Here is a 24,133-nt window from a genome sequence, read left to right as displayed (position 1 = left end):
AATATAAAAGGACAAAACACAAAATGCCATTCACCAACACAGTATTTTAACTTTTTATTTTAAAATCGCATCTGCCCCACTCTTGCTATAGCAATGCATCACTTCCAACCTGGAACATAATGTAGCAAGTTGTAGAAATTCTCTTTTACATTGTAGTTTGTAAGAACATAGCAGCTTTTCACAATTAAAAAAAATAAGAACCTTCAATGATGCAGATGTGTCATGTACCGTACTACACGCGTGACATCTACACATGGAGAAATGTCTATGCACAGACACAGAGCAATGTGGCAGAAATCAGGCATAGCAATTTTTAGGGAGATAAAAAAAAAACCATATACCCATTACACATGTCCAGCATTTAGGTGGCGCTACTGAATATTGGCAAATAACAGCTAAAGTACACTGTAGCTCCTACAGGATGTTGGACTGTTCTGTACAGCAGTAAGATTGCAGGTAACCAAGTTTTATTCATTTATTATTATGTAATGTAGGTGTGTATTCATATGCCTTTCAGATAACGGTGCTTTGTAGAAAGGATCCCAAGGTCAGAGGGTTTCAACTCTACACCCAGGGCATATTTCCTAAGAATGTTTTACACAGTCACACATGCAACAATCAATGTTAACACTTTAGTCTAAATCACTGTGCATAGTAACCAGGGCAAACCGGCATATATACTGATTAACATCTGGGATCCTGAGGTCAGGCAGTAATGCCTTTAAGTCCGTCTGGATGGTGATTGTGATGACACCAATGTCAGCTTATCTCGTCTGGGCCTCATGTGAGGAGTTAGCCATGTGTGGTCACATTGGACACAGATCAGGTCACTCAGGGCTTAGTGTTTTCTGCACACAACAGGCTAAGTCACTATGACTAATCACCGATGTAAAAACAGACACACCGATCAACAACAGGACTTAATGGAAGATTTTGTATTGTGACACACTAAATACCAACCTGTCAAGTTTTACAACTTGTCACAGATTTTTATTTGTAATCAAATGTAACAAAGTGTACGTGTCACCATCAAACAGTGGAGGGAGTCCAGTAATATTTACCTAGCATCTAGCCTACCGGGTCATCCCTTAAGCATTGGGTACGTTCCTACAGCAATTAACTGAGTACTGCCTCCACTATGCACAGACACAGGTACACTTTACCAGGTTCTTCAATTAATCACATTGTACAAATAGGATTCCAAACAAACAACATTCTGTATCTACTCCCAATGCGTTTGGCCTACACATTACATACGTGTTCAGTCAGCTGTACCGTAAAATATGTTCAATAGTATGTTTACCCAATACATTGTTCTCTTTATCTGCACTTTTGTAAATGAAAAGTCCACATTTTTTAAATCAAATCTCCCAAGATATCAGAGGATGATTGGCAAATGATTTTTGTTAACGGTTAACGTCTCTTCTCCCTTCTTGAACATAGTAATGTTGCTCCTGACCTATCTACTTGGGAACTGGAGATTTCAGCCAATATGTATGAAGAGAGTTTGAATAGATAGTAGTCACCTCCTGTTCCTTCCCCGATGTATTAGAGACCATCAATCCTTAGGAGACAAATCAGCACCAACATTGTTACTGTACAGAGGATGAAAATGAAACGTTTTATACTTTGTTTCTGTATCCTGGTTAGTTCGGGGTTATATGAAGATGCCAGTGTTTAAGGGCTGCACTTTTTTTTTTGTCATAGGGATCAATGATCCCTAATGCAATGGTGTCAGCCCCTGCCTCTTGGATATATACCACCAGAGAAAGAGAAAGGGAAGGCAGCACGGGGTGGTATGTTGGGTGGGGGGATTACCACCCTGTGTGTGCACTTAGCAAGCAGGTAGGACTAATGTCAGAAGAAAAATAAATAACACCATTTGCATTCAATTGAATCAATTAAAGGGTTATATGCAAATTTCCAAGCAAAAAGTGAAGCAAAGTTTGGAATAACAATATTGCTCTGTGTTTGTCCTGTAAGGGAACAATGCCTGAGGTTTGAAGTTCAACAAAACAAAAGTGATGAGCAAAATAATAAAATGCAGAGCGGAGGCCAGTGATTTACAGGGGCTGCGATCAATGGATCTGATTAAAGGAGAAGCGAGGGAGTAGTCAGTGAATACAGTAAATCAACGCTTTCCATCCCTCTCAAGCAAGGAGGGGGTTAATGGTGTAATGTCTGCAGCTACCATTTAAAAAAAAACAAAAAACGAAAGACTGGCAGTAACAATGTCCCAAGTATGCAATGCTAGTTTCTAAAGGACTAGTTTATAAATTAAAAGTCTGATTATTGTCTGGAATCAGCACGGCAGTAGACGTAAAATCTGCTATACTGGTCACTGAACAATCCGTACCACATGGTTCCTGGAAAACGTGGCAGCGCCACCATGTGGACACTGTGCACATTTTCTGGTTGTAAACCAACACCCTAAAGATTTAAAAGTAGATAACCTTTAGGGGGAAAAAAAAATAAAACAAATAAGAACAAAATCTGATCGAATAAATTATGAACCGAAAAATAAAAACTTGCAATTTTCCTCCTCAAATGGTTTTGCACCGTAAAGCATTGAGGGCTAGTAATGTTCGCTCTTCAATAAAAAAAAATTGGTAGTTGACCACATTATAGTACATTGCATGGAAGGTAGGTAATTCCTCCTCCTGGCCGATGTCCCTCCACCGTGACAGGGCTGCAGTTTGTGGGGGCACTGTGCTGTTTTATACCAGTTTTGTAGGCATCTCGTAAAAAAAATATTCACACCAGCTAGATGTTCTCTTAGGTAATATAGTCTCTAATAGACAATACTGGTATTAAACATGAGAAAGGGTCATTCGGTCCTCCACCATCACCACATCTGTGCCGAACTGGTCTAAACATTGCTGGACTGTTCCTAGTATCCCCTGTAGGCGGCGCTCCAAGGCTTCCAAATGAGCATCAGACAGCACCGGGTAGAGGGGGTCATGCTTGGTGGCAGAAAGCAGGGCAGAGCGCAGGGTGCCATGTTTCAGGTGAGAGAGACGATTCCAGGTAGAGACACGGATACTGTAAGCAGAAGAGGAGGGGGGAGAAGTTAGAATGAAAGACAGACAGGTCACAAAGGAAAATATGCCAGAGAGCACATGGTCTTACATGCAGCACTGATACAGGGGGGCCAGAATGCTGCGCTCATCCATAGATGGGTTGCCGAAACTGAAAGACAGTCAAAAGGATTTATATTATAAATATATATGCTACATTACTTTTATAATAACACATTGACAGTTTATGGTGTTCTCCACTTAAATATAAGAAATATACAATAATAGTAGGAAAACTTTGTAACATAGCCTGATTAACCCTGAGGATCACACAAATGGAAGAAAGTTATATATTAATACAACATTGGGCTTGGCCTCGATCTAATCCAGCAGTAACAGTACACCCACGCTGACAGAACGGAGGGCATCAATACCAGCAGCAAGTCTGCCACCGTTTAGATCAGTTTAACTCTAATTCATCATCATCACCATTTATATAGCGCCACTGATTCCGCAGCGCTGTTCCACACAGACAGACAGACAGACAGACAGACAGACAGACAGACAGACAGACAGACAGACAGACAGACAGACAGACAGACACTTGGGTGAATTTTGATAGCAGCCAATTATCTACTAGTAGCAGCCAATTAACCTACCAGTATGTTTTTGGAGTGTGGGAGGAAACCGACCCAAACATGGGGAGAACATACAAACTCCTCACAGATAAGGCCATGGTCGGGAATTGAACTCATGATCCCAGTGCTGTAAGACAGAAGTGCTAACCACTAGGTCACCGTGCTGCCCCTAATAGCCCGCTTATTGCAGTGTAGATGGGCACAAAATGTTGAAATGACAGCTGGTATATCCGGTCAGATGACGGCTGACTATGCGTGCAGGGATTGTCCATTGTGTTACTTTACGATTTGGTCACATACTTGTATAGTCACATATGGCATTTACCTGTATGTTTTAATTTATGCCGGCTATATTCATTTGTAATATATAAATTCTTTTTATCTGACTCATCAGACAAGTTTCCCGCAGTATTTAACATCAGATATGTTTGTGTATATTCATTTGATTCTATCCAGCAATACGGCGCTCCTATTTGTTTTATTTCTGTCGCACACTGCAGAGATTTGATTGGCCAGATTGTCATGTGTACAGGTGATGTGTGATACTGCATTTACATTTTATGTATTGCCAAACACAGTATATTGTTCTCTGTTATCAGTTTTGTTTTGGGTTTTTTTTAAAAAGAAAAAGGGGGTCAAGTGAGGTTGGTGTCTTTCAATGGGATTACTGACAGAAAATCTGTTGTGTGTAGAATATATTCCCCCAGCCTTACTTCAAATATCTTTAGTTCTGAAAAGTTCATAGGACTTGTGCATATATACTGTACATGTGTTGTTATCTGTTATAGTAAACACATATGTATGTTTGGTAACCTTTTAAAAAAAAACAAAAAAAAAAAAAATCACATCACAATGACAGTCTAGAATTTGTGCTTAAATATATCTCTAATGAGCATGACTATTGTGTGTGGATAACACCTTGCGCAAGTCACTTGTTACCTTAATTGTACTTATGTAGCTATTAATAAAGGTACAATAATATTTCCACTTCTATGAAATATCTGAAGTTATAGCAGTCACATAAGCGGATCCTGCAGCTTAACCTGAAAATCCAGCAACAGGATCATTGTTCAACTTGGCAACACACCCGGATTCCTACCCTCTCCATTGCAGCCTGCTCGTGTGAACAGAAGATGACCGCATACATGGATCAACAGCCAGGAGGACCATTGTCTAGGAGAACAGTCGTTTTCAGCCACACTCGCTGTGAAATCAATTGTGTTATACTGGCTGCAATACTGCAGCATGTTGGAGGGTGGGTTATTACTTTTCATTGTGCCATATTACTGCTAATTAGCCCATTGCATCATCAAGAATCAAAGTAGCTTGAGTCAAGCTAATTAAATGATAAAAAAAATAATAAAAAAAAAATAAAGAGATTACCACGCAGGACCCAACTGCTGTGCGAGGCTGCTGTACAGACACACTGGTCCTACACACGCTAATTTAATTTTTGTCATGCATCAGTCTCCTTATGTTATTGTTACTGAACATAGCTGTATTTCAGTGTTATTCACCGCAAGGCTCACCAAAAAATGAAAAGCCCTGGTCAGGGCCGGCAGTTTAGTGCCCTGCCCCCTTTTCTCTGTGCGCTCTGATTGTGTTTAAAACACCGGGCAGGATCTCTGTCTGCCTCTCAGCAGACAGGGACAAGAATATTGTATGCGGCCCTACACCTGCACCATTTTGTTTTAGTAACCTTTAACTAAAGCACAGTGCTCTGCAATCAAAGAGCAAAGCACATTTTTCTTCTCACAATGCTGCTCCCTTTAATGAAGCAGAGGTGAACTCAATTCTAATTCCACCCAAAGCAATTGGAGATAAAATACTAACCTGCATTCCATCGATCCGGAGTGTCCCCCTATGTGTCACTAACCCTCCCCTGTGTACTTCCCATATGACCGAGTTTAGGGTTGAAGGGGTTCTGACAGAGATTACTTGCTCTAGTTGGATTATAATCAATGACTGTAATAGTGGTGGTGGGTTAGGAGACAGCCATGCACACTGACCTCTTTGCATTGTCTAGCAGTATAAGCATGCTGGCTCCCTCGTCGTCCTGGAAGCTCTCATAGTGATGGCGATCTGCATTTCCAATAAGGTAATCAAAGATGGCCGTGTCAATGATATCGAGGAGTCGAGGTCCAGCATCATAGGGAGGAGTCTTTTTTACAGCATCGCAGTAACTTTCGTCATACTCCCACCTAGAGAGACAATGTAGGTCAGGAATGGAGAACAGAAGAAGTGTGAAAAGTGAGGTAACTCATCCTATGCCTTACCTTGCCAACTTGCCTTCTCGATAGGTCCTACCCCACGGGTGTCTGTGCTTCTGCAGGGGCCAAACGTCAGGGAGCCAGAGTGTGACCGAACCCTCCATCACTTCCCTGTCTGCACAGGCGGGCTCGGTCTCACGGCAGTAGTAACACTTCCCATAGAAGCAGGTGTTGTTCCCTGTGGGGGACCATATGGAGAAATGTAATTACATAGTAGCCTCCAGCCTTTGTTGGATGAACACAGTTATCACTGCAGCTCATACTAAACCCGCATTCTCCCACAGAGAAGGAGGATAGAAACGGTGTTCTATAAGAAGGTTATACTTACCCTGCCGCAGAAATGTACTTAGTAACTGCTCAGTGGCCACAGGTTTAATTTCTGTGAGAAGATTTACATATCGACCAACCACCAAAGGGGCCCGTCTGAAGCCGAGAATCCTGTAGACATGGAAAATACAGTGAATATAGTCCCATTCCAACACGCCGAGATTCTATCCCAAGTCCCACTCCAACACGCCGAGATTCTATCCCAAGTCCCACTCCAACACGCTGAGATTCTATTCCACATCCCATTCCAACACGCCGAGATTCTATCCCACATCCCATTCCAACACGCCGAGATTCTATCCCGAATCTCAATCCAACACGCCAAAATTCTATCCCAAGTCCAAACCTTCATGGGAAAACTTACCGATCTAGGTGAAAAGCAGCCACCTCCGCATTATGCCGATCATATCCAGCATAAGGTTCCCCCTCCACAACATGATCTCTGCTGTATCTGTAATACCAGCAAATAGATATTTAGCAGGTAGTGTAACTGCTGCACACAATATACTAGAAGATTAATAACAACTGGCCAGCAGCACAGAAATGTATCTTATTCAGTTCCTCCCCATAATATTTGGGACCCAGGTAAACTCAAGTTATTACATGTTATAGAATATGCTTTAAAAAAAACTGTGCTCTATTCTTACAGAAAATAAGCTGTCTGTAAATCAAGTGCAAAAGTGATATCTTCATATGTGCGGTGACACGTATAGTGTAGTCACCGTCCATTCACTGATACAAGATAACATGTTTCACATCTAACCGAGAGCAGGTGTTGACAGGTATGCGATTAATTCACTATTAACCTTATCAGTCAGTGTTTCAGAAACTTGTGAAAGTTTGAATTCAAGGCCAAGTCTAACATATTCATACATAGATTAATATATATATATAAATAAATAATATAAATGTCTAGTGGCGTGTGTGAAAAAAAAAAAACAAGCTGCAGCGCCACCTGCTGGGCAGAGTTATACACTGACCTATATATTTCTTGAAGGAGAAGTGACAGTTGGGAGTGGTTGGTGGTTGCCGGGGGTGACAGTGGGGAGTTTTTAACACCTTAAGTAGCTTGGTTTGACTAGAATGCATGAGTATCATGCACGGGTTAACTGACCTACTAAATTCTTAGTGTGTGTGGGAAAAAAACCCTCAAAAAGGGCTGAAATTTGGTATACTGACATTATTGACGAGTTGAGGGGTCAAACTCATTTTCGTGAGGTAATTTTACCTCATGAACACACATGTGTACAGTGGCGGATCCAGGGGGGTGCAATCAGGGCAATCACCCCCCTAGCAGGGGTTTGCTGCCGACGGTATGTGCAGGTTCGTTTGGCAGTGACAGTGTGCTGCCCGGCTGCTCTGATTGTGTTTTAAACACAATCAGAACAGCCGGGCAGCACACTGTCCCTGGCTGTCACTGCCCAGCGGACCTGCACATACTGTGCAGCCCCCGGCAGCCTCAGAAGTTGGAAAGGGGGCGGGGCCTAAATCGCCCCGCCCTAACATCCCCCCGGGAACAAACATTTTCTAGAATGCATGAGTATCATGCACGGGTTAACATATTATATATATATATATATATATATATATATATATATATATATATATATATATATATATATATATATATATATATATATATATATATATATATATATACATATATACATATATATACACACACACACACACAGATGGTTTGTACACACGAGTATCATTTGGCATCACAATAAACAATTCTTACCGTTAATAAAACATTTCTCCTATTCACTAAAATTTTACTTAGTTTACCATTTCCAAAAATGATCACCAATGGAAACACTGTAAATCCATAGCCAATAGCACAACTTAACAACAAATCACACAAGTTATAAGAGAAACTCAAAATTATACTGTAAAACCGCCATTCCCCATCATTTGTGAGATACTCATTCCCCAGCACCTGATCAATGGTCAATTTTCCCACTGAAGGAGGAAGAATCTCTTTGAATGTCAGAGCTCTGACACTTCTTGTGTTGAGAACTCTGATTGGACTGCTGCCCAGCTATCCACTTAGTGACACAAGAAAATGCTGAGGTTTCATCAAAGCTTGAAATTCAAATTTTATTTCCTTCTACTATCAAGCTGACAGTTCATCAGGTGGTGGAGTTGACAAACATCGGACTCCCTTGGAGTGGACAACTTGGGTGTTAGAAAGAGTATTATTTTTTTTATGGATGGAGTTTGACAATGCCAGTAGCATTTTCCCTTTAATCTCTCACCTTTTTGGTTTGAAGACCACCTTCTGTCCACCATCGAGCACTAACAAGGCTTTGAGCTGTGTTCCTTTGTAGCCCACGTCAGCTCTTACGATTTTTTTTGTAGCCATGGAGTGCAAGACAGCTCCCATTTCCGGAGTATCTTCAGGATACACTTCTCTTGGGACAACCCATTGAGATGCAATTTCCCAAGGGGACTGTAAGGTATGCTCCAATCGGGAGTCCATGGTAAGATGCAAGCTGGACATCATGCGCTGGAAAGACAGCTGGTCTTGCCTCTGTGCAGCAGAGGTTTCCAATCTGTCCAGCAACAGAAGTTTAGTAAGGACTAGAATGACCAGCAGCAAAGCTAGGACCACAACCCTCTGCTTCAGCTTCATGATGACCCAAAGATATGGGTTAGTACTGAACGAAGTCAGCAACACACATGCAAGACTTCACTGGTGGATTCCCACTGGAACCTATGGAGAAAACACAGAGAAGAGGTTAACAGACCATCCTGCTCTATTGTGAAGCTGAAGCTGGTATTTCTGTGGTTTTTTCCTCTTATGTCCAATTGCATGACACTTAGACCATATCTGTTGTTTCTGTATCACAGTCTAACTGTGCTAATGGAGCACTATGGGATCCGGATATTCAGGTTGACTACCAGGCAGATACAACACTTCAGGAGTCAGCGTGACCAGGCCAATTTCTTGTGCTCCATTAGCACAGACAGACTATGACCACATACACAGAAATACTAGTAACCTACTACATTTTCAGCCAGGAACTACAGGAAACCATACAAAGTGTAATGTACACAGCCATCTATGGTGGTTGGTGTAAACCAACACAAAACAACAATTTTGGGTCAATGTGGTACAACACATGTTTGGAAAATCCCATTGACAGGTCACCATGGTAACTAAAAAAATAACACTCCATGGAGACTGGATAAAGCCACTTGCGCTTTGTGTTCTACCTCTTTCTGGGTTGCTTGCAAATGTTTAATTACATAAATGCAGGCTTTTAACATTTAGATAAATTGTTCAGATCTGGCTTAATTCTGTAGAAGTGGAATAAGAGATATCACCAAGCCAAACCTGACGGCTGTCCGAGGCTCTTATAGAGACACAGTGGGTCTGTATACAAAGTGCTTCCAAGCCAATAAAATATTTAAAAAAACAACAAGTCTTATTTTTGTAATATAGGAACAAGGCAGCTCTGTATTTAAAAGTAAACAACACAAAAACGTATTTTTTCATTGTGTATTTAAACTTAAAGCTCACTTTGAAGGAAACCGTTCAAAGACGTTAATCTATATATCTTATTCATCAGGAACATCATAAGGAGTTGGAAGATAAACCCACAGGGAGATTGAGGAACTTGGGAATGTCAAATAAATGTGGTCCGTTAAAATAAAACACCAGAAAATGACAGAGAAAAACAGAACAGAGAGCAAGAAATGAATAACAAAGTTTAGAAAGGGAGCTGTGCAAAAACCAGGAATGGTTTCACCCCACCCAATGTGTGGTGTATCATAATGTCACTAAACACTTATGTCCCTGACCACTGAAATGCTATGTCACCATGCTTTAAGGCCCAGGGCCCAAATAATCTGCACATATAATGCAGCCTGGATATCTAACATCCCAGTACCTATGGGAAATAACAAAATAAGGTCATCCCATAAATCAACTTAGTGTTTAATTAAAGTGTACCTGTCATGACTAAACATATACAGTATTTCAACCCTGAGAGCATATTAATGAACACCTCGGCATGTTTGCATCTGCTGTAGCCTTTAAAATGTATGTATGATGGGTAGGTGGAAAACATTTGTCATAAGGTACCACTATATGTCCATATTGTAAGAAGTCCAATTGTTTGTGTATTCCTTCATGCAACAAAATGAGTAAGTGCAAGGTTCAAAATGTTTTATATGCACTACTGCCTACACCCCGCCAATAGCATTATGCCTATGCAAACAGGGAGGGAATGTCACCTTTCTCTAGAATGGTATGTGAACGTGTAAACGTGTCAAACTATAAATGCGGTTTGCTATTTTTGCAGAACAGTGTGACATGTAATATTAGTTTAAAGCAACAAAACAAGACACTATGAAACATGTTATCACCATACCGAATCCTAGTAATATTTAAGATACAGTTCTTCTGTTACGCCTGTTTTCTAGGAAATTGTACTTTTATAGCCTAAATCATGCCTGTCCAACCTGCGGCCCTCCAGGTGTTGTGAAACTACAAGTCCCAGCATGCCCTTCCAGCTATCAACTGGTTGTCTACCGGCAAAGCATGCTGGGGCTTGTAGTTTCACAACACCTGGAGGGCCGCAGGTTGGACAGGCCTGGCCTAAATATTCCAAATCAATGACATCCACATGAACTGTTCACCATGAATTGGAATGTACCGCACTAGCTATAAGCATTCAAATGCACTGCTGTATAGAATAATAACCCCTTTCTTTCAAATGCACCACAATACACATAACAAGCATAAACATGTCATTTAATGTTTAAAGATTGAAATATATTATAGGGGTCCCTATACACCAAATCCCCTGCAATATCCCTTCACAGGCATCTCTGTCATCTAATACACTCATTAATATCATAGCAATTCTATCTTTGAGTGACCCTATTCTGTAATGTACTTTAATGCAACTTAGGTGCCCTCCCTATAGTCCAACACAGTAAAGTATACACTAGGGGTCCTGTTATCCAATGTACACAAACAGATAACTGCCAATGACCACCATCATTTGTACTAGTGCTGTATACCTCAGTTCACCTTGAAACACAGTAATATTATAATATATTATGCATTGTCATATAATGCCCTACTGTATAAGCCTACATATGAAAATAGGTCTTCCAACATACCCCAATCTCCCATAAACCACTTACACATAGGAGTTATCATACAATATGCATTGCAATACACCTCCAATTAGACATATAGTAACGCCCAGGTTTCCATACTATGTGCTTTATAAATAAACCTTTAATAACAGTGTGAATTATGACTGTAATATTCTGATTACTCCTATGTGAGAACTCTCCAGCCATCCGTGCTCTCCTGCTGTAACTCCTGATGATGCAGGAACAGATCAGCCCCACATCCCAGGAGAATGACGTACAGCACCGGGCAGCGCAGTTATACTACGACCTGCTATTAGCTCCCATAGATGATGCTGAGGGATCCCTCATACCTGCTCACTGTACTCCATGTCCCCGCTCCACCTCCGCCCCTCTCCTCCGTTACACGGTGCCCGGCCTCCGGTTGCCAACATTACACTCTTCCCCCCACCCCAACCAGGACACGGTGCAGAGTACAGCGGAACTGTCACTTCGGCCAATCAGCATCCGAAGCGCTCGGCCGCCGCAACCAATAAACAGCCGCTCTGCGTTCCATGCGACGCATATTGGTCACATACGGCGAGCGGACCCTAAGCAATGCCAGCCAATCATTGTGAACAACTCGACCGAGACTGCAGGAACCAATAGACGCTCACGGCTCGTGTTCGTTAGCTTCGGGCAGAGCAGCCAATGACAGATCAGCATAGACACACCGCTGGTTACAACATGATTACGTATGAGAACTGTGAGGTTGTGGCGGCCATATTTGTAGAGGCACAGTAATAGTCTCCCAATAGGTGCCTGATTGCATTAAGATTTTGCTGAAACTCGCAGTGATTCAAGGGGTCAACTACATTTTTCCTGATAGTAAAAAAACAATCTAAATTGACCCAGTGTATGTATTGTATATGTAAATGTATTGCAGGAGCCATCTTGAAGATTCAAGCATGCATATTGTAAATCACTACATCAGTGGCCACCACGCTGGAGCTGTGCTCTACTACAAATATTTGTGAAAATTCCACAAAACTTGTGTTCATTCAGTAGACACTATGCTGGGCATAGCATGTTATGTAAAAACTGCATTCAATATACAGTACTTGGACCATACTTGCCAACTCTTCCTGAATGTCAGGGAGACTCCATGAAATAGGGGTGATCTCCCTCACTCCCTGGAGAGTCTCTGGCATTCTCACTGATGCTGAGCCAGTACAAGACCTGGTTGGCTTCGCCATCTGTGACATGATGACACTGTTCAGAAATTGTGTCCTATGTCCATGTATTGATGCCTATGGAGGTGGCCATTTTCATGGAGACCAAGATTTAATCAAAGACTGACAGTAATAGAGACAGAAATGAAAAAGACACTTCAGTCTCTCGAGATTCATTAGCTGTTTTTGTTTAACGCATAGTTGCCTGCTCTCCTGCATTTATCAGAGACCTCCAGAGAGAGCAGGGCAACCTCCTGGTTCTCACCTCCGCAATAGGTAAGTGGCGAGGCGTAATGATGCAAATATTGTGTCATCTTAGCCCCGCCTCCTGTTTTAATTGGCCAAAATTGTGACAACCGTTCATGGGGTGGGGCCAAAATGATGCGATTCATCAAGCCCTGCCCCCGCGCATCTACCTCCCCTGGGATCTCCCTGAAACCAACGAGGAAAATTTGGCAGTATGACTTGGACACCCGCCAGCAGCAAAATCTTGGCAACTAGAAGGCACATACAAATCCATCTACCAGGGCTGCACTAATTATTTGTCATGCTGTTCTGCGCATATATTTTAAAGTTGCAATCCAATTTTAGTACCACTGTGTCAAGAAAATAGGTATCGCGGGGCTATTCAATTTCTGATGGGTGTTACCAATGTGTGGTGGTCTCCCACTACTGTTTATTGGCCAACAGTCCACTTTGCCCTAGCTTTAAAGAGGGAATGCCGTTGACCCCAGCCCAGAGAGAAGCAAGGATCAGACCAACATGAGAACCCCAATAATCTGAACGTTTTTAATGGAAAAAGGGGAGAAAACATGAAGACATATGTAGTTGTTTGACAGAATTTATAAATTACCAAATAAAATTATCGTAAAAGTGAAAGATCAGCATATTATAAATATATTCCACAAATCACTATATAGCACTAATTATTTTGTCTACTATTTTGGTGGAAGTGACATCACCGCCATCCACTTGCCATTCAGGAAGTGCTGGCTAACAGGAAATACCTGGCAGCCATCTTCAGTTCTCAGTATATACCACACAGTAAAGACATGTTCTCACAGTTCTCCAGCCTTTGCTTTTGAACTCAGACAGTTCTACATGGTGTCAAAAGGTTGTCTGTGATGGCAGAAGGTCCCCGACACATAGATCCACTTGTCTTTGACGATACCATCGTGGACGCATGGCTCAAATTTAAGAAGGAATGGTGCTGGACTCTCAGACAAATTAGAAAAGGTACAGGCATACACCCTGCTCAATTTAGCTGGTGCTGAAGCTGTAGATAAAGCTGATATATATGACCTCCAGCAAAACGAGCAGCAACAAACACGCTGTGTGAATTGCAGCGGTCGTCATTCCTATGAACGTCACACATGTCCTACTTTCAATAAACGTTGCAATACCTGTGATAAACAAAATCACTTTGCTCACTGGTGCAGGTCCAAGCCCAAAGCTGATGACAGACAACACTACAGTGCACGTTCCAGCAGCTCGCCGCACCGAGTACATACAGTAGATACACCGCCAGAAAACAATCCTGACACCGCTCTTCACTGTAAGAGTGTTGACCGCAGGGCTGAAAAGGGTGAAATATTTACTACCATAGTTGATAAGGAGACAACGCCATCAAACCTAAAATTGACACTGGCACCAACTGCAATGTTATATCACGTGAACTTTTCCAGCGCACAAACCCCAAGACACCTATTGACTGTTCTCACACAGTGAATCTAATTGCTTACGGTGGCCAGATAATCAAGACTGTAGGTATGACCACGTTTCAATCCACAGCTATCCCACTGCAGGTTCATATTTTGGATAGTAATGTCAAACCTTTGCTAGGTCTGCCGGACAGTATATAACTGGGATTAATAATGTTAAATGCTGATGTGCATGTGCAGCACGGTGACTAAGTGTTTAGCACTTCTGCCTTACAGCACTGGGTCATGAGTTCAAGTCCTGACCATGGCCTTATCTGTGAGAAGTTTATGTTCTCCTCGTGTTTGCGTGGGTTTCCTCCGGGTGCTCCGGTTTCCTCCCACACTCCAAAAAACAGACATGCATTCCTCTGCCCCATAGCATCTGTACTGGCAGTGAAGTGTTCCAGCACAGCATGGAACACCTCCTTGAGAGATATCCTTGTGAAATCATTATTGATGACATCTTCATTTGGGGTCACACCATGGAGGAACATGACATGCGCCTCCTCAAAGTCCTCCACAGGATTCGTAAAAATCAACATGTGGTGAAACCCTGACAAGTGTCGTTTCAAAGTTACTGAAGTCCATATGTTGGCCACCTTCTAACCACAGAGGGTGTCAAGTCGTAACTAGCCAAGACACGGGCCATCCAGTGAATGCCCAACCCCAGAGACAGGCTGAGTTTGCAGCAATTTCTAAATATTGACAAATGACATTGGTGTTGGTTGGACTGTCACACTGATTCTATTGCTCTACTCAAGGTTATGGTCACTTCTAGCCCAGTGCTCCAATTCTTTGATGTACATGTTCCTGTGGTCATCTCTGCTGATGCTTCCAAGCATGGTCTTGGTGCCCTTACAGACACGCTGAGTCACGATTCGCTCAGATTGAAAAGGAACTGCTTGCCCTTGTCTTTGAGTTCATCTATGGATGTCCAGTGGTGGTTGAAAAAGATCACCAACCACTGATCACTATTCTCCGCAAACTATGCACACTGGTTCGGCATGGATCCAACAGTTCATGCTCAAGCTCCAAAGGTACCATCTCGATGGGGTGTACAAGCGTGGAAACGACCTCCACGTAGCTGATGCTTTAACACGTGCTTCCAGACTCAGGTGTCCCTGATCAGGGGCAAGCAGGACTGGGGGGCATCTGCCCCCCAGGCCAGTCCCATAGTGGCCTACCTTGGGCTGGGTCACTGGATTACCTGTATTTTTTTCCTTTAAAATGTTCCTAATAGGCTGCTGATTCGAGTGTTGCTCCCCCAAACTAAAATTTGCCAGCCCTCTCCTGTCCCCGATGCCGATGATCACATGGATCTTATGGAGGTTGATGTCAACTCCTCCTGGCGCACGGAGGAGCTGCATGATGTTACACTGAGGGATGACCTTTGCCAACAGTTGTCGCACGTCGTCCTGCATGGTTGGCCGTCCTCCTCCAGGACATTGCCTTGTGATCTCATGTAATTCTTTGCTTTCTGGGTCGAGTTAACTATCTCAGAGGGCATCCTCTTGTGTGGTCAGCAGTTTGTAATCCCATATGCACTCCAAGGATTTTATGCCCAGCAGGCCCATCAGGGACAACCCGGGCGGTAGGCCACTTTGCGACGGGCTAAGGATGCATTGTATTGGTCCTCTATGGCTGCGGACATTGAGCGGGTAGTGTCTGCTTCTGCCCCCTGCAATGCTGTACGGCCCCATCATGCCAAAGAACCGCTCGCTCTTTATGAGGTACCTGACCTCCCATCGTTGCTGCAGATCTTTTTGTATGAGAGTAATCACTGGACTATCAGTCCAAATCTTTACCTATGCTTTCCTTTTCAACAAACTGTTTATTTAGCAGTATCTTTGCAAACTGAGGTCAGTAGGCCCTCAGTTCCAAGAATCAGATCATGTTGGATGGACGTGTACCCCCGGCTCCTAGATTTTAGACTCTATTTACGTTCTTTCATTTTCTCTATAGCTCAGTTTACTGGTTTTCACCTGGCCAGGACATAGGTGTTTATTCTAGGGTTTGAAAGTTGGCTTTGGTCCGAGATGCAGGGTAGGTGTTGGCTCTGTAGGTAGGGCTAGCTACTCAGAGACAGGTGTTTTTGGATTAGCGCTGGACAAGGGCACCTGGTGTCCTGTCTTTTCTTGTTCTTCTATTACCCAACCTTCCCATCTACTGTGACTTTTCTCAATAAATGACAATCTGGTATTGAACAGCAGCACTTTACTGTCACTTGCTTTGACTAATTTATAAGCTTATAAGCTTGCCTGGAAACTATTTTGAATATACTTGGACTTGACCAGTAGCAATCTATTGCTTTGCTACATTATTGTCCAACACTACTTTAATTTCTGACAAATGAATGCAGGTCCTGCCAACCACTTCTTCTCTCTGCTCTATTGCTTTGTCACTATGATCGTCTCTGCATTCTGTCCAACCTCCGCACAGTAATCCCCGTCTCACTCTCCTCTGCCTGGCAGCCATTCTTCAGTGGGCTGGCATAGTGGCCGTGGAGAGATTTCTCTGCTGAAAAAGTGACCAGGGCTTAGCGCAGTACCCTGCTGTATAATACATTGGTTAACATAGCAGTTCTATTTTACAATGCTAATTTTTTATTAAATTCACATTTTGTGGAAAAAAGCACATGTGCAACATAAATTCAGCTATTAAATTGATTGTTGTTGGGCAGAAAAAGGAATTTGTAATGGTGCTCTTTTTCTTTTCTTTTGTCCTAAAACTGGGGCACGTATAAAGCCCATCTGACACTACCTTTAGGACTCATTCGTTCAAGGGTATTGCAAATATTTGTTCATGCTAACTTCCAAATGTAACGTGACGACAGCAAACGAATCTGCGGTTTAGATTAACATGCGTAGAAAACGCAAAGTTGCATGACAATCATGCATACAGGATTTCCCAGCATTTGGGGCCGACCCTTAGATTACACTGTTGCTCAACTGAACAGTAGCGTGTGCAGACACCAGGATCAGGTCGAGCTTCAATTGGATGTGCAATAAGGACACGATTTAGAGTTGGATATAATTCCAACTACGGTGCATAATAAAATGCGTATAGCTGCATTCGCATGCACCACAATTTAGTCAGTTACTTGACTTTTTGTAGCACGTCCCCTGGAGATGCAGCCTAGTTAGATTTGGCTTTCCTCTTAGGAGGCCTATCTTTTGCCTGTACCCAAGATAGATGCTGACCATTATCCTTACTGTTTTTTCAAAAGAAAAAGACTAATGAATAAAAAGGGTCATGTTTCTCCCTTCCCAAAATGACTGGCAAGCACCAGTTCTATATCCTGGCTGGTCACCACTACAGCAGGGTGTTAAAGAGAATACAGGCCCCTCCCCCAGGGACAACCAGCACTGTGTTGAACATCATTGTGAGTCTTTCTAGGACACCGGGGGCGGTGCCTGGCAAGATAATAATTAAAATGGACCTAGATGAACTACAAGTCTCAGCAAGGCTTAGCAGCCATTGATTGCCAGACTGGAGCCTATGGAAGTACAGGGCTCTCTGGAACATGTAGTCCCACATTAGTTTCTAATAAGAAAAAATGCACTGTAGCATAGTAGACATTTTAATTGACACAAAACACTGCCCAAACCATTCTTTACCTTTTTTATTCAATCAATAAATCCTCAGGGAATCTTCTTCCTTAAATAATCCATAGGGAAAGAAAAGTAAAAATCCATATAAGATGTACACAACTTGTCTAAGCAGACAATGACTTGCAGAGCTCCCGGTTAAAGTGTAACCAGCCTAGCTTGGCAAAGTCTGCTACAGGGTGGTCCCACCCTCCTCATCCTCCAGCATTAATCAGAACGATCCAATACTATAGCAGTAGACTTCTTGAGTGAGTGTGTGGAAGGGGGGGGATATATATATATTATTTTTTTTTTAACAGGAATGATACGCAATCATCATTACCAAGTTGACATTGTCGAGTACTCTATCTTTACATTCAGGTCACGTTTTTTACACGTAATTCTAAATGAGAGTAAGAAAAGGTGATTCTGGGCAGGAAATGCTGAGTTGACAAACAACACATTTTTTTTTTTTCCCCCATTAGATGAATAATCGTAGAGGTTAATTGCATAAAATCTTATTTAATTACTGAAAATCTCTGTATAAATATGTGTAGCCCTAGCCTAACCACTCCTATAATGACACACAGTAATGAATACAGTGTAAGAACTAGCAATACATGTGAAAATTATTCTCCAGATCAAATTTCATCTTATCACCACAGCTGTCATGTATCACAAGTAAAGGGATCCTGATTGAGTATTACTAATTTCTGGAATGTGGTAGAACCGCTAAAACAGGACATGTCCAACAGCAAAACTTTGTATCCTATTTCTACACTCTGACTGTGGTAGCACCGGTGTGGTGAAATAGGACAAAAGGCCTATGTAATAATGGTCACCCCTTTCTCACTATCTACTAAATTCAAGACAGTTTTATTTTTTGCCCAGTCACCCACGTGAGCCCTCTACTCCAAAAGAACGAATCTATGAATAACTCATTGGGAAGGGTATCCTGTTATTCCACTACACCATTACCCTAATCCTGACATGTTGGATAAATAATTTGTATAAATTGTGTGTCCCATTGTTTCACAATCAACAGCCCTAGTCCCACCGGCACAAGGGACTAGTGTTTAATATATCTCCCAGTAGACACCCTTTCCCAGTTCCAATCCCAATAGGGATCAGGGTTCTCATGGACAAGAGGATGTGGAATCACCCGGAAAGAGTGAGAAGTGGACAGTCTTGGCCTCAGAGAAGCAGGATCTCTTGGTGTGTTTTTTCCTTCAGCTAACCTGCCTGGAGTATTGCTATTCCTGTTAGGATGGACTATTTGGTGTACGATTGCAGACACTAGCGAGTTGGGGGTATATTTACTAAACTGCGGGTTGGAAAAAGTGGAGATGTTGCCTATAGCAGCCAATCAGATTCTAGCCGCCATTTTGTAGAATATACTAAATAAATGATAGCTAGATTCTGATTGGTTGCTATAGGCAACATCTCCACTTTTTCAAATCCGCAGTTTAGTAAATATACCCCTTGGAGTGCAATCACACTGGTCAGAGTGCATCCTGGTATCTGGGGTGACTATGGCCTGTTGCCTGCCTAAAGAAAGTCAGACTCTGGTATGTGCAGTTAGCAACTATATGAGGCTACTACAGTGGCCAAGATCCCCTCCCAGAAAGAGTACAAAATATATATTATATAAGTGTAAGCCATTTTAGCACACAGGGCCGGCATTGGGATCTCACCCTTGCGTCTGTTCCGGTACTCGGAACATAAGGGGGCACCTCGCCCACTGAAATCAATATATTTTTTACAGTCAGCCCTGACCACTCGGATATCCAATAACTTGCCTCCTAGCATCTGAACAGTGTCTCCACAACAAATCTGAGGAGCTAACTAGCAGCACGTGGATCCAAGGATCATCATCATCATCTATTTCTAGAAGGATATTTCTCTCACCCGAGTATTGTGACAACATATTACTGCTGTCATGTATGGTTACTACTGGAATTTGTTATATGTTTTTCTAAGAGAAAATGAGTGTGTTTATTTCAAGATCCTCTAGAAACAGATTGATATACTTCTCTGTGGAGCATTATTTCCTCTTTTGTTTCACTAAACAGTTCTAAAAAAATTAAACAATACCCCCCAAAATGGATATGATTTAAAGCTGAGTGTTTATGACATTGTATCCACAATGCTGTTGCCAAACAGCATCTCAACTTATTTTGCTGCAGGAGGTCTGCCATTTATGACTGATTTATGGCAAGTTCTGATGAACTATTAGAGCTCGTCTATACATGTATGGAACATTTCTACTGCAAGCTGAGAGATCATTAATCTATGTGTTATGCACATCTCCCTTCAGTAGTGAAACTAGAGATATGCTCTGTCCTATGTATACTATACACAGCTTATACAACCAGTACTGACAACTGAAAACAGCATACAGAACAATACAAGTGGTAATGTGCAACTCTACATATACATGTTTAAAACGACATATTCAAAATCCAACTGTATCCAGCTACCTGTCCATGGGTGCAGGATGAGGGTTGATACTTAAAACTGCATACAGAGCAAAAGAGTGACTCTTGCACCCAGGTGTGTGCACAGCATTCTCCTGCTGGAGGCAGCAACTGAGACAGTGTCCTTTATCATACACAAACATCCAGAAACCATACCTCACAACTATTTGTTGCACCAATAGGGCATGAGAAGGTGTGTGGTCACACTGCAACGGTAGTGGCACATCACGTTGAGGTGTTTCCAGAGCCGATGCGTAGGACAGCCCTCTTAAATGCAGACAGGTGGGTGTGTAAATAAACATCTGTATACGGATACGGATGGAAGTACAAGACAGAAACAAAGTGTTGGCAATTAACCATTAACCTATCACCAAGGTAGAAAACAATTTAGGCTGTTGCAACAGGATTTTATTTTTATTTTTTTAAATTAACTCTGTAGTTTGCTGCACCCCGAAGCCTGCTGCATGAGTCAGCTACATCAGATTGCCTCATTATAGACAGACCTACTTGTAGTTCGCAAATAAGGGTGGATTCCGACAATAGGATAAGTGACACTGTGAAGCCAGCTGTGCACACATAGAGAATGGATAATGCAAACTGCATGCAGATCAGGAAAAGTGACCCTATGCATCTGTACACATCACATACATAATAAGGATGTATTACAGATTACCTATAGAGAACTACTGAAATAACACAGAACACACCCACAGGGGAGCAGGGGAGGGCTGGCAAAATTTTAGCCCGGGAGGGCAAGGCTCGATTTAGCAGCCTATTTTAAAGGAATAAAAAAATGCAGATGGCCCAGTTACCCAGCCCAAGGTAGCCCACTATGGGACCGTCCCGGGGAACAGATGCCCCCCTGCCCCCCCCCCATCCCAGCTTGCCCCTGCAGGGGAGGAAGAGTAATGGCCACATTACACCTAGAAGAGTAAGTGTCCAAGCAACAGTCTCTGGGGCTCTGTGGTTGATATAATTCAAGCATCATTCAAACAACCAATAAAAGTAATAGCAATGTGACCCGTAGATTGTAAGCTTGTGGGCAGGGCCTTCTTACCTCTCTGTCTGTATTACTCAGTATTGTTTATTACTATATTTTTTCCCAATCGTTAAGCACTACGGAATTTGCTGGTACTATATAAATGTTGGTGAAGATGACTGCTCAGGACTCTATGGCAGCCCTGAAAGACGTGGGGCTCGCCAGAGGAGGCTGAACAAATGCTTCTCAGAATCTAGGACACCAGAAGGTGAAAATATCTGAAAATCGCTATCAAGGTGGCATGAAGAGGCAATTATTAAGGAGAGACCTGCAAAGCGAGCAACACCTGTAATGCCCAGTGCCAATACATCTGTGGAAGTTGCAGAGCTGCAAACATTAATCACACAGTAGGAAGCGCCGATCCCAGCATTACTAGCTGCTCATTTATATGGAAGACTTGATGGTGTTTGGAAACACCATTAGGATGTGCAAGTCCTGGCTTTAGAAGGAGTTTGATTGAGAGATAGTGGCTGAAACTTTCACTCGACAAGTGCCAGTTCTGTTAAACATCAGTGAAATATGCAGGGTACATATTCACCTAAACCCCAATAGTTGGGCTAGTTGAGATAATTCTTGGGATTGTGTGCATTACTGACGATTTGTGCACCGATATTGTGCTATCCCAACGTCCCTCAACATTTTGACTGATGGATACTCTCTATCCTGGGTTTACCCCTCCCCCTTAACCACAAGAAGAGAGGGGGGGCAGCCAAGTATTATAAAGTGAATAAACCCTGTTAGCATCAGATGTACCCCAATGTATGATTTTTAAAAATGAAAGAAGAGTCTGACCCAGGCTCCTGTGTTATGTTGTGTTGTATGTGGACACAGATAGGCCTAATATGCTGTTGATGCTGTCTTGGAGGGATTAGAAGGATAGGGAGGGACTAGAAGGAGAGGGAGAGAGAGAGAGAGTGTATATATATTTGGCGGTGACAGGATCAGAAAAGAACTATCCAGTAAACAAAGTCAAATTTCAAGTACTGAACTGGACTATCATCAACAAACTTCACAACTATATGTATGGGTCCATATATGAAGTACACACTGCTACCCATTAATGTACGTTCTGATGACTGTAAGGTGTGACTGGGGACAGATAGCTGGCTGACTTGAAGTATATGAGTTTGGCTTGAAGTGCAGCTCAGGAAAAAAACAACACTGATGCTTCGCCATGGATTCCCAGCTACTGTAGTCACTCAAGAGAATAGGAATGGATAGTCCCAGAAATGAGGGACATGTGCCAACCAGTAGAGGACCTTATCTTGTCCACAAGAGAAGAGACTGATGCTTTAGGAGCCACCTGGGATGAGCTTCTCTTGCTGACTCACTTATGTGGAGATTGAGAACCTACCCAAAATGAGTTCAGAGAAATTACCTAGCCCTTGGCCCATTAATGTGGTATTTGGACCATTCATCAATTGCTAGGGACTGAGAGATAAAGAGTCCAACAGATGCAATAAGAGAATTAGCTGGTACTGATGCATGCAGTCATCATCATCATCATTTTATATAGCGCCACTAATTCTGCTGCATTGTACAGAGAACTCACATTAGTCCCTGCCCCATTGGAGCTCACAGTCTAAATTCCCTATCATACATACACAAACAGAAAGAGAGACTAGGGTCAATTTGATAGCAGCCAATTAACCTACCAGTATGTTTTTTGAGTGTGGGAGGAAACCGGAGCACCCAGAGGAAACCAACGCAAGCACGGGGAGAACATACAAACTCCACACAGATAAGGCCATGGTCAGCAATTGAACTCATGACCCCAGTGCTGTGAGGCAGAAGTGCTAACCACTTAGCCACCATGCTGCCCCTGGTGTTGACTTACAATTATGGCCACTTTGGGATCACCATGATTGTGGGCCTGGTCACAGATCATTTTACTGGCCCTGCGTGGAGTGTTCAGAGGTCATGTGAGGTGTGTGGTATCGAGAAAACTAGAACCACATCCTACCACGGTCAGTCGCAGAGATTCAAACTTACTTTGTTAAACATGCTGGGAACCCTCAACCCCCCGAGGGGCAGTGGAGTCAACATATGAATCATATGGTGCATGCATATAACTGCCCCATTAACAAGTCGAGTGAGTACCCTTTTTCCCTCTCTCTTTTTGGGTGAAAGACCATCTTCCCTATCACTTTGTGCTTTAGGATCTGACAGTTTTTACACTTACACTTCTCAGGAAATCCATTGTGTAACCTGTTATTTTCAGACAGCATAAAGTCGCTACTGGGAAAGGGTCTGAAACAGAGATGGGCAATCAATTAGGTAACAAAGGGAAGCCATGATCTAGCCCTGGGAGATAAGGTCTTTCAATCGAGGAACCAGAGGTGGAGTGCTGCCCTGAAGGAAGGGAACCAGAGACCAGATACAAAGCTGTTTCTGGACAATGGATGGGGACTTGGGGATCATGAAGTTGGATGTCAGGACTGCTGAGATGTTACAGCTTCAACAGGATTAACTGAAGAATTGGAGGTTACAGCAAAGGATTTTGAGGACCGGTCATTTTCATCCTTTGTCCTGAATCCTGTGGGTCTTGTAGATGTGTGTGCCTGACGAAAGCCGGGTGATCTTACAGCCATGCCAGCAGTAATGGGAAAAGAGCCTTGCTTCCAATGATCGAGCCTAATGCAAATACCCCAGTGTTGGCCATTTTGGTATTGTACTGTACTTGTATGTCTATTACAACTTCTGTAGTGTGACCAAGCTAACCCTTGCTTAAAAGTGCAATAGCTCTATTTGA

The 24,133-nt window shown here is 42.6% G+C and overlaps 1 protein-coding gene across 1 annotated transcript; it reads right to left on the bottom strand.

Annotated features, from left to right (window-relative positions):
• Positions 1–41: 41 nt before the first annotated feature.
• On the bottom strand, positions 42–11,964 carry FAM20B (FAM20B glycosaminoglycan xylosylkinase). The gene is made up of 8 exons (XM_075182221.1): positions 11,721–11,964; positions 8,514–8,971; positions 6,617–6,703; positions 6,254–6,363; positions 5,932–6,103; positions 5,665–5,856; positions 3,130–3,189; positions 42–3,042 (listed from the first exon to the last, which is right to left on the bottom strand). Exons 2-8 carry the CDS (start codon positions 8,888–8,890, stop codon positions 2,811–2,813), a joined length of 1,230 nt encoding a protein of 409 aa, XP_075038322.1. The 5' UTR covers positions 8,891–8,971; positions 11,721–11,964; the 3' UTR covers positions 42–2,810.
• Positions 11,965–24,133: the final 12,169 nt, after the last annotated feature.

This window comes from Mixophyes fleayi, chromosome 8 (genome assembly GCF_038048845.1).
Source record: "Mixophyes fleayi isolate aMixFle1 chromosome 8, aMixFle1.hap1, whole genome shotgun sequence".
Lineage (NCBI taxonomy): Eukaryota > Metazoa > Chordata > Amphibia > Anura > Limnodynastidae > Mixophyes > Mixophyes fleayi.
This window is presented reverse-complemented; position numbering and strand designations above follow the sequence as displayed.

What these genes read in the sequence shown, in the direction of transcription:
- FAM20B (XM_075182221.1), bottom strand. Translation starts at nt 8,890, where the DNA reads ATGAAGCTGAAGCAGAGGGTTGTGGTCCTAGCTTTGCTGCTGGTCATT. An exon ending in GCTGCTTTTCACCTAGATCG is followed by an intron (nt 6,364 to 6,616) that starts GTAAGTTTTCCC and finishes CCATGTCTACAG; the next exon opens with GATTCTCGGCTTCAGACGGG. An exon ending in CTGCTAGACAATGCAAAGAG is followed by an intron (nt 3,190 to 5,664) that starts GTCAGTGTGCAT and finishes ACTGTCTTTCAG; the next exon opens with TTTCGGCAACCCATCTATGG.